The following is a 10,081-nucleotide window of genomic DNA, read 5'->3' on the forward strand; positions in this document are numbered from 1 at the left end:
GACATGGAAAGGGGAGCTAGAGAAGATGGGGAATTGTAAAAACCTGAGTTTTTAAAAAAGCACTTAAGCACCTCCTTCTTATTACTTGGTGGGTCACCCCTCTAACCTCTTCCACCAAGATCCTCAGAACCTTGACTGGTAGCTAGGGGTTCCCTGGGACTTGGGGACAGTGGAGGAGGGGTGCCCGACCCAGGGTAGTGCCTACCCCCAGCTTGCAGCTTGGCTCTGCTCCCTGGATTCCACTGCCTCCCCTACCACCTTTCCCTTCTTCATCCTTGACGTGAAGGCAGCCGGGACGCCAGGCCTCCCACCAGCTCTCCCTGGTCCCTCCCACCAGGCCTTTGTTCCTCACGTCCCCGTGTTTCTCTTCCTCTGCGTCTTGGCACCTTTCTTCTGTTCAAGGTTTTCTGTAAATTTTCTTTTTTTTTTCTTTTCTTTTCTCTTTTTTCTTTTTTTTTTTTCTTTTTTTTTTTTTTTTATAAATTAATTTGCTTTCAGTTCCATCTTGTGAATGCTTCTGTGTTCTCTGACCTGTGGCTATCAGGCAGGGGGATTTGGGCTGGGGCAGACTTCCTGGAGTCCTTCCCAGGGACATTTGCCTGGGCTGGAGAGGCACTGGGCCAGCCACTGGGACACAGCCACTAGGCCTCTCTCTGCAATGGGCTGCGGGCAGCACAACCGTGGGGACTGTGCCCTGGGGTGTGGGAGCCGGGCAGAGGTGCTCACCTGCCCTAAAAATAGCTGAGACTTGGAAGAACGTCCCCACAACCTAGAGATTTTATGTATTTATCCTCGCAGAAGTAAGGGCTTCATTCCTTTCCTTATTAAGGCAGGAAGAAGGCAGGCATTTCACAAGTTTGTGTTATAAAGTGACAGGTGTGGGCAGTGCTAACACAGGCCTGGCTTTTGCTCCATCATACACTCCCTGGGCTTTCCCCACAAGAGGCCACTAGTGCTTGGGAGGATGAGGGCTGGGTTGAGCCAGCTGGAGGGCTAGGAGGACTTCCTGGTGGAGACAGCACCGAGCATGGTCAGCCTTGGTCCTCAGGGTATGTCTGGCTTCCTTAATCCCCCAGGGGGTAGCCTTTGTGGCATCAATGATTGGAGCCAGCAGTCTTTAAGTGACACCAAGACGGATCCTATAAGCCCTTCTTCCCCAAGCTTTCCCAGCCCCTGGCCTAGGACCCTAGATGGTCTCTCCTGCCCTTCACCCTGCTCAGGAAGGAAAGTAGAACCGTACTTAGGGCACAGAGCAAGTTTATTTGGTGACTGCTGACAGCAAATATAATCCAAGAGACAAGCTGGCAGAGGTGCTGTGACAAGAGGACCTAGGACGCATTCGGGGCTACATGCAGTCTCACACGGGGGAAGGCACGGGGCTTGGGCACACCAGGAACATCCTCAGCCATTCAGCACCATACGGACAAGCTCTGTGGATTGGAGAGAGGGATGAGCCAGGGAGGAGGGCCGCGGGGAGGGGTCCACCAGGGGCCAGGAGACCACAGGACCACGAAGGTAGCCTAGGAGTGCGCCCGCAGAAACCAACCCTGGCTTTGCGGAGGAGCCACCTTGATCTGCCCAGTTCTCTCGGCCCCCAGCTCCCCCTGCACCCGCTATTAGTCCCTCCACCCCACCCTGAGCAGCGAGAACACAGCAGGAGGCAGGAAAGTTCTTAACTACACCTACAGCTACTGTCAGCCATTGGCAGGAGAAGACAGAGGTTTGGGTTAAGGTACCTCCAAGCTGCCCAGCAGAAGGAAGAAAAGACTAGTCAGCTCCAGCAGCACAACAGGGCAGGCAACCAACCCCCCTATGCCAACCACCTGTGCCCCAGGGCCAGAGGATCACCCCTAGGCAAGACCAGAACAGGCTGGTGTGAGTTCCCAGACACCAGCACCCTGGGCCCTATAAGCAAAACCTCAGAGCCCATTCTAGGAGAAAAGGAGGTACCACACCCCCAGGCTGTCTTCCTCTTTGAGGAACCCCTCCCCTTCCCAGTCAGCTCCATGCAGAAACATGCTAGGAGGAAGTCAGATGGTAGTAGGGGAAGGGCAGGGGCTAGAGAGCAGAGGTTGGGCAGAAAAACAACGGGGAGGGGGCAACTAGAGAAGGGGAGGCTGGGAGGAGCCGTACCCGCCCCATGGGCCCGTCACCCCGACAGGATATGCCTCACAAACGCTGCAGGAAGGAAGAGACATTCATGGTGAAGACAAGACACAGACGTGGGGTGAGGGGTCAGGTGATGGAGGAACAGACATTCCCTTTGACTTCCCATTCCTTCCCGCCTCCCAACCCTCTTTACACATTACCCCTTCCTTTCCTGTCATGTTCCCATGGCCTCCCACTCCTGGGCTGGGCTGGGCCCTGCCCCTTGCCTCCGGGTTCTTTTTGGAGCGCAGGGACAGGGAGAGCCCCAAACGCTGGGGGTGACCTGCCTAGACAACTTCGTCCACGAGAGCCCCAATTCAATCCTCACCTTCATAGTTGATACAACCGTTGCTGTCCTCGTGCCCTGCCACCAGCATCTCTACTTCTTCCTCCGTCATCTTCTCACCTGTAGAGAGAGGAAAAAATGCATTTTGGGGACTGGGTGGCAGACATGTATCAGGTGGCACCGCCACTCCAGGAGCCAGGGTAGAGCCTTACCCAGCGTGACAAGAACATGCCGGATTTCAGCACCCATGACGGTGCCATTTCCCTCCTTGTCAAACACCCGCAGGCCTTCGACATAGTCCTCATAAGTGCCCTGGTCCTTGTTCTTGGCCACAGTTTGCAGCATGGGCAGGAAGTGTTCAAAGTCCAGCACCTTCACATTCATCTCTGCCATAAAGGAGGCGGAAGGAAAGTCACGCAAGTTCTTGGGACTAAGGACATGACAGGGACCACAAGTGAGGAGGTGGCTGCAACTCAAAGCAGGAGAAATCTGTTGGGTTTGCTAGCTGAGATAAACCTGCCTGAGTTCTGGGCCTATGCAGATAAAGGGAAGCTCTCAGCTGAAGAGCTGTAGGCCCATCACCACACTGAGAAATTGTCCGCAAGGACCCTCACCATCACTCTTGGGGTTCCCCAGGACCTTGAGCACCTCGGCGTTCGTGGGGTTCTGGCCCAGGGCCCTCATCACGTCCCCACACTGGCTGTACAGGATCTTGCCATCCCCTGTTCGGTCAAACAGCTGAAAGGCCTCTTTGAACTCTGAAGATTCAGATATACATCAGCACTGAGCATATGGCGGGTTAACCCAAACCCCCCCTCACAACCCCTTCTGCCCATTCAACTTCAATCATGCTGAGGAAACCAGGTATTTGTACCACTGTACACCTAAGTCCACTAAGAGGGGCCTAGTGTCCCTGCCTCCCAACACAGGTGTCCCACATAATGACACAGCTTTCCTCCCTCCCTGGGCAGAACTGTCATTCACATACCCCCCTGCCTACAGCAAGCCCGCCCAACTGCCTCACTACTCTTACTAAGGGCAGGAATTTGCCACCGCCCTGTCTGGGGCCTGTCCTTATAAGGAAGTGGGAGCAGCAGCCTGGGACTGGGGTCATCCCAGCCTGATACTTCCCACCCCTCCTGTATAGAAAGAGACCTTCGGAGGGTACAGCTATGAAATATCCTCAGCAAATCCCCCTGTCCCCATTTTCATAAGATTCCAGGTCACTGCTTTTTACAATCTTCACAGTTCCAAGCTGGGGGCGGGGTGGCGGGGGAGGGGGCGGGCGGGGTGTTATCACAGGAGGAAAAAAGAGGCAGAAGCTGATTAAGGGACAGAGGAGCACAGGCAACTTAATACACCCTCCCCACATCCACACACAACAGGCATTAGGTGACCAAGTTGTTTCACATACCCACACCACCTAAAACTCACCCGGGGCTTGGGGCTCGGATCTAGAGTGGAAGGGGAGGGAGGAAGAAAGAGTGAGAAAAGAAAATGGAGGATCCAGAAAGCGGGAGAAGGGAATTCGGTAAGTACTTCCCTGGGGGCGCTGAAGAGATGACAGGTTGGGGTTATGAGGTAGGTGCTAGAGGCGGGGGTCCCTCTCCCTAAACATGACCTCAGTAGGGGTCAGAGATTACCTACCTGCAGTCTGGTCCTCGGTGAAATCACACTGCTCAGGGAAGAGGGGAGCAGTCAGCATCTGAACCCCAAGCTTCTATCCCAGTCCCACAAACGGAACCACAAACTCCTGTTCCGAGCTGGGGACTCGCTTCCCGACAGGACAAGACCCCCAAACTTTCCAATCCCACCCCCGACCTTCCAGGCCCTCAGCTTCCCTTTGCAAACCCCCACCCCCGACTTCCCGCCTCTCGCCCCAAATCCCGCTCATCGTTCCAGGCCCCGGGCCCCACCATCTTGACGGCTCCGTTCCGCGGGACCTTTCCCAGCAGTAATGGCTCCGGTTCCCAGCCCAACCCTAGTCTTAGTACGTCCCAATGACGTCACTCTCAGCTGATCCAACCAATAGGAGTCCTGGCCTGGCTTTATGCAGATAACATCGCTATATTAGTAATGAGGTGGGCGGGGCCCGCCGCTGCTTCCTTCGGCTTAGCCCTACCTGGCTAGGAGGAAACCGTAGAAGCGGATCGAGCCGGGCGCGGAGAGCCTGCTACTCGGTGCAGCAGGAAGATCAGAGGATATCGGATTGGATATCGGTCACTGCCCCCTTCCTCCCTCCCTCCCCCACCTCGGGAGAAAGCAACAGTCGGACGCCTAGTGAGGAATCGTCTCTTTATTTGGAAACAATAGGTGGCCTCCTAGTGGCAGGAACGTGCTTCCGCCTGCCGGAGAGGAGGGGGGGTGGAGGTGGGGCAGTGTCGGACCCCCACCGCATCTGTGGAAAAACATGAAAGTTGCCAAAGCCGGTCGCTCGCGCGCAGCAGGACATGAAAACGCACTTCCCTGCTTTCCTGCCTTGGCTGAGGAAAGGAAAGGAAACTTGCCTCTCGGGGAGTGGGGAGGGAGGAGCCCTACCTGTAGGAGCTCAGACGCTTAGGATGTGCTTCAGGAAGGCTGCAGAGAGGAGGCAAGAGAGGTTCAGAAGCGGGCCCGTGGATAATCCATCTGATTTTAGACAATCTAGGCCTCGGGTGTCCACAGACCGCGAGCCTTCTTCCTCCCCTTCTTCCCTGTCCCTTCTGCTCCGCTGGCCCCTCACCTTCATAGTTGATGCAGCCATTGCTGTCCTCATGTCCTGCCAGAACAGTCTCCACCTCCTCTTCAGTCATCTTCTCTCCTGAGCCCCAGACATAGCATTTTAGTCCCTGCCCCCCATCCCTCACCAACCAGGCCTCTCTCTCCTAGGTGGTACCTTCTCTTCTCCCACCCTTGGAAACTTGCTCATGGCAACAGAACCCCAAAGGAATCCCCTCCTTGTAATGGTAACAGCTAGAAGCTGTCCCTGGATCTTGTTTTCCATTTCACCTGCACTAGCACCTGGTGAAAGCTTTCACAGAGGGAAAGTGAATTCCAGAGGGTTAAGGGGCTACCAGATCACAGAGCACAAGCATCTCTTCCACAACAGAAAATCAGGTTTTCCACCTCATCTTCTTTCCTCTGTCCTTTGGGAGGCATCTGCATCTACCCCCACTTTACCTCAGGAAGAAGCCCTTCGGATTCTGCGGCCATGGCTCTGACCTTCTCAGTCTCCTGCTCATGACCTATAGGCCGATAATCCTTCCCTGGCTCTGCCTACTTGGCTAACCTTGGTCCACCCCCTCCTCTCCAACCCACAGGAGTTCTGGTCCCTGCCTTACCCAGGGTGGTAAGGACATGTCTGAGCTCTGCTCCCATGACTTTGCCATTCCCCTCTTTGTCAAACACCCGAAGCCCTTCCAGGTAGTCCTCATATGTGCCTTGGTCCCGGTTTTTGGCTACGGCCTGGAGCATGGGCAGGAAAGTCTCGAAGTCCACACGCCGGGACTTCAGCTCTAATGGTTGAAAAGAGGAGGGAGAGGTCAATGCAGTGTCACCTTGGACTCAGCTCCCAACCCTACCACATAGGCCTTCATCCTGTTCAACATTCAGTTTGTTTTTCTAGCCGCGTTTGATAGTTTTTGAAGTCCTGAAACCCACCCCAGCATCCTCTGTCACCTTGTCAACATTCCTCGGTTCCACCACCACACTGAAAACCCGCATTGTTCCAGGCGTCCCCCTCACCATCACTCTTGGGGTTCCCCAGGACCTTGAGCACCTCGGCGTTTGTGGGGTTCTGGCCCAGGGCCCTCATCACATCCCCACACTGACTGTACAGGATCTTGCCATCCCCTACTCGGTCAAACAGCTCAAAAGCCTCCTTGAACTCTGAAGTATAAGCAAAGGTCAGTATTGGGACCAGGGGTTCCCATCGCCACCCCTCCCCCACCCCTGACAGAAAGGAGATTCAGAAACTATGTGATAGAGCTGGGCAGAATAGGGAACCCGAAGACCACTAGTGTGGAAGTTTTCAAGGTTGGGACCGGAGTCAGGGGAAGAGAAAGAGGATCTGACCAGGGGCTTGGGACTAGACAGTGGAGCTTAAGGGACCAGCTTCTCCTCACCCTCCAGCTGGTCCTTGTTAAACTCGATCTGTGGAAGAAAAGAGCAGGTGAGGAGGGATGACAGGGCTCATTCAATCTCTCTCCAGCACTCCTCTCAACCAACTGGCAGCCACTCTTGGGGAGGGGCCCAACGAGACCAGGCTGGGAGCCCAGCCACCTCAGTCCCATTCCCAGCTCTGGACCTTGGGAGAATCCCAAGAGGAGGAATTATGGGGGGGAGGGTTTCCTGGGAACAGGGTTAATCCCATGCCACCTGTTTCCCTCCCTCCAGTGCCCTGAGCTCTGCATCCCTCACATAACTGGGGGTTGAACAAAGGCTAAATTTACCCCTGGCCCCCAGCTGTGATTGTCTAACAAGTCTGTCCTCTTCAGCCTTCCCTCCTGGGGTTCAGAGCTGTGGCTTTTAGAATTGAACAGTCAGCCAGGCACAGGCACAAGCTCCCTCTCTTCACCTTGAAACCGTCCTCAGAACCCAGATGTTCCCCATCTCACAGGTCCCTGCTTCTGGCAGAGGGGTCAGTGAGAATGTGTGTACATACGCACACACGTTATAGGTTAGAGGGAGAGAACAAAAAAGAACAGCAGAGTCATAAGCCTGGATGCTTCGAAATGGCGGGGGGGGCAGGGCGGGGGACTAAGAGGAATCTCTAGTATCTGCTGGTGCTCACTGATTCCCTGTTTTCTAGATACCTCCTCATCTCCTAGGCTATTTCCCACCCTGTATCATCCCTTCCAAATTCTTTCTTCACCTTCCCGGAACTCACCACCACTTTGGAGAGATCGATGGGGGGCTCCTGGGTTTTCTGAGGGGCTGGAGGGGCAGCTGGAGCTGGCTCAGCCTTGGTCTTGGCTGAAGGGGCCCCAACTGCGGGTTTGGCAGCAGGTTTGGCAATAGAGGGTCCTGCCGGTTTCTTCATAGGAACATCCTTCTTGGGAGGCATGATGTCCGGTGGCCAAAGGACAGTGTGCCGATGGGGGCACCCATCTCTGTTTAAATAGCCAGGGAGTCTGGGATGTCAAGGGGCGGGGGCAGGGGCAGGGAGCCAGTTGGCGGTGGGGAGGGTGAGATAGAGGAGAGATATGCTGGCCTGCCCTGGACTCCTATGGTTCAGGACTCCTGTCCCAAGGTCTTCTCACTTCTGTTCACTTGGCCCCAAATGCTGGCCAGAACAATGGCCCCTTTTTCGGGGGCAGGGGAAGGAAGCCAGAGATGGCCCAGAATGAGGGAGTTAACCTCCAGGATAAGGATAGGATGTTTGCCAGTGACAGACACTGACATAGGGGTGAAGAAAATAAGAGGATGCAGGCATTCCAGGCCTCAACCCCCTGACACAGAGTAGCCCTTTTTCCTAGCAGCTTTAGATTCTTGAAGGCTGAGGCAGGGAGGGGGAACTTGTGAAATGGGATTGTTAAAGTGGAGTCTGGGAGGGGCACCTGCTTAGCTCAGTCAGTAGAACATGCGATTTCTATCTCTCAGAGTTGTAGGTTCAGGCCCCACATTGCGTGTGCAGACTACTTAAAAATAAAATCTTAAAAAAAAAAAAAAAAGTGGGGTCTGGGAGCAGTGAAAGGTGAAAAGAACAAGCAGCTCCTCCACTCCCCTCCGACCACGGTTGAAGAACAGGGGTAGTTGATCCCATAGACTAATAATCCCCCAAATTTACAGTCCCTGCTGCCTTCCCTCCCAGCCCAGAACTGGAATTGTGCACAATATAGATAAAGAATAGTAACAGAACGAGGAGTGTGACACCGCCATTGTCTCCTGTTCCCAGTATTGTATTAAGGGTAAGGGTGGGGGCAAGGATCAGGTTTACTGCCCACCACCCATACTCCCAAGGAAGGAACCCTTTTCCACAAGCCCGTGGTCATTCAGGTCAGACAAAGGTAGGGTGCCTGCTGAATATGCAGCTGAATTTGCAGGGACTCACTCTGTGGTGGCACCTGAGGGGAAGGGCAGGAGGCCCTGAGAGGCAAAGGGCCTAAATCCTAAAATCTCTAGTCCAAAAGGATGTGGGAGGTCCAATGGGCTCCAAGGGTACTTACTTACCCCTCAACTAGAGAATAATAAAAACTCTGACACTGGCCCCAGGTCCCAAACCTTACAGGGGGGCACCAGGGTTGGGTCTAAGTCTGAGCTGGTTGGGAGAGGGGGGAGGTTGCTGGCTACTTTTGTTCTAGGGAAAAGGAAGGAAAGGATTTAGGCAGCATTCTGAGGAAGATAGTAGTGATTCCCCTTAGACCCTGGGGTTCAGAGTGAATGATCTGTCTTCCACTTGCAAAAATGCGTCTGAATCTCATTACTGAACATTGTCCCATTTTAGAAAAATCAGAATCATTCCACCCTCCCAGAATACATCACACACACACGCACACACACCCACACACACGCACGCGCACGCACGCACGCACACCTTAAATCAAGCTTAAATAAAGGAAAGAGTGCCTCCCCAGCTCGCAAAAACTCACCCTGCGGGGTCCAGGTAAGGGCGGAGGCGGGGCGCTGGGAGGAGGCTGCGGGCCCCGAAGGGTTAACTCCAGAGGCCTCGGAGCATGCCGGGAGTCGTAGTCCTCGAGCTCCCGCGGGCTCACGGGAGACGCAGCTGTTTAGCAGGAGGAGGACGCCCAGGCGGTGGCTTCCGGCAGGTGGGAGCGGTTGGTGACTCAGGAAGTTTTGGCGCACTTCTTGTCCCGGAACTAAAAGGCAATGCTCAATTTATAGTCCCCTCCCCTGACCCTAAAAGCGTGTGGGGGGCCCCCAGGATATCTCCCTTGCCCAGCCGTGAGTTCCACGTTTAGTGCGGACTGGGATATTTTCTCCGAATCGGCTTGTGGGAGAACGCCGGACCAGGGGGAGGGCGGAAGGCACCGCGGGCCGGGTGGAAGGCGTAGTGGGGTGCACTCAGCGCCCCGGCTTAGCTTACTCTCGCGGTTTGGTAGAAGAGAGCAGAGGTCACTGAGTTGTTATGGGACTTGGAACAATAACTCCAAAGTGTTTCTTTTTCCTCTCTCCTTTTATTTAAATGAGCTAGTAGTTGAAATCAATGTTAAGATTTGGGATTAAGCTTGGTCCCCTACCCCAGTTTCTCCCAGATTGAAGTTTCTCCTTACCGAGGTCGGGACTTCACGGGTACGCCTGGAAAGGAGGCTTGGCACTCCAGCCCTTTCAGTCTGTGACATCTCTGCTAGCCTTGGACATCTCATTCCCCAAACCATTATCAGAGGTTCCCCGCCCTGTGCTGGGAGGGAACCTACTGGTCAGGCCCTGGGTCAGTAAATGCCGCGCCCCTGGTGCTGAGGCTGGGGCTACCTGGGGCGGGTGTGCAGGCAGAGGTTCGGAATAGAAAGCCCGTGCGAGCTCGGGAGGGTGAAGCATAAATAAACTTGATGGGCAGTAAGTGATGTTTGCTGGTTGGGAGAAGCTGCTCGGAAGAGGAGAAATTTTAGCAACTATCCCCAGAAGCCTCCACCGAACCCTTACCGCTCCAGGAGGCTAAATTATCTCAGGCAGCAAAGGGGGAGCCAAAGAGAAGGGCTCACACCACTC

The 10,081-nt window shown here is 54.6% G+C and overlaps 2 protein-coding genes across 4 annotated transcripts; both read right to left on the reverse strand.

The window, feature by feature from the left end:
* Positions 1 to 1,240: 1,240 nt before the first annotated feature.
* MYL6 (myosin light chain 6) lies at positions 1,241 to 4,454 on the reverse strand. Of its 2 annotated transcripts, XM_044227803.1 has the most exons (7): positions 4,351 to 4,454; positions 4,082 to 4,109; positions 3,049 to 3,192; positions 2,647 to 2,820; positions 2,477 to 2,554; positions 2,134 to 2,178; positions 1,241 to 1,430 (listed from the first exon to the last, which is right to left on the reverse strand). In XM_044227803.1, the coding sequence occupies exons 1-6, from the start codon at positions 4,351 to 4,353 to the stop codon at positions 2,150 to 2,152; spliced, it is 456 nt and encodes a 151-aa protein (XP_044083738.1). In that variant the 5' UTR covers positions 4,354 to 4,454; the 3' UTR covers positions 1,241 to 1,430; positions 2,134 to 2,149. The 2 variants fall into 2 exon arrangements, with proteins under 2 accessions (XP_044083738.1, XP_044083739.1); XM_044227804.1 differs by lacking the exon at positions 2,134 to 2,178.
* A 258-nt stretch (positions 4,455 to 4,712) lies between these two features.
* MYL6B (myosin light chain 6B) lies at positions 4,713 to 9,754 on the reverse strand. Of its 2 annotated transcripts, XM_044227801.1 has the most exons (9): positions 9,646 to 9,754; positions 9,004 to 9,231; positions 7,302 to 7,524; positions 6,538 to 6,565; positions 6,158 to 6,301; positions 5,755 to 5,928; positions 5,157 to 5,234; positions 4,973 to 5,011; positions 4,713 to 4,832 (listed from the first exon to the last, which is right to left on the reverse strand). In XM_044227801.1, exons 3-8 carry the CDS (start codon positions 7,476 to 7,478, stop codon positions 4,983 to 4,985), a joined length of 630 nt encoding a protein of 209 aa, XP_044083736.1. In that variant the 5' UTR covers positions 7,479 to 7,524; positions 9,004 to 9,231; positions 9,646 to 9,754; the 3' UTR covers positions 4,713 to 4,832; positions 4,973 to 4,982. The 2 variants fall into 2 exon arrangements, with proteins under 2 accessions (XP_044083736.1, XP_044083737.1); XM_044227802.1 differs by lacking the exons at positions 7,302 to 7,524; positions 9,004 to 9,231; positions 9,646 to 9,754 and adding an exon at positions 6,865 to 6,937.
* Positions 9,755 to 10,081: the final 327 nt, after the last annotated feature.

The sequence above is a fragment of the Neovison vison genome, chromosome 12 (genome assembly GCF_020171115.1).
Source record: "Neovison vison isolate M4711 chromosome 12, ASM_NN_V1, whole genome shotgun sequence".
Lineage (NCBI taxonomy): Eukaryota > Metazoa > Chordata > Mammalia > Carnivora > Mustelidae > Neogale > Neogale vison.

Coding starts and splice junctions, on each gene's coding strand:
- MYL6 (XM_044227804.1), bottom strand. Junction 2,555..2,646: donor GCATGTTCTTGTCACGCTGG/GTAAGGCTCTAC, acceptor CTCTCTCTACAG/GTGAGAAGATGACGGAGGAA. Junction 1,431..2,476: donor CGGTTGTATCAACTATGAAG/GTGAGGATTGAA, acceptor TCCAATCCACAG/AGCTTGTCCGTATGGTGCTG.
- MYL6B (XM_044227801.1), bottom strand. CDS start 7,478: ATGCCTCCCAAGAAGGATGTTCCTATGAAGAAACCGGCAGGACCCTCT. Junction 6,302..6,537: donor TAACAAGGACCAGCTGGAGG/GTGAGGAGAAGC, acceptor CTTATACTTCAG/AGTTCAAGGAGGCTTTTGAG. Junction 5,929..6,157: donor GGGGAACCCCAAGAGTGATG/GTGAGGGGGACG, acceptor TTCAACCATTAG/AGCTGAAGTCCCGGCGTGTG.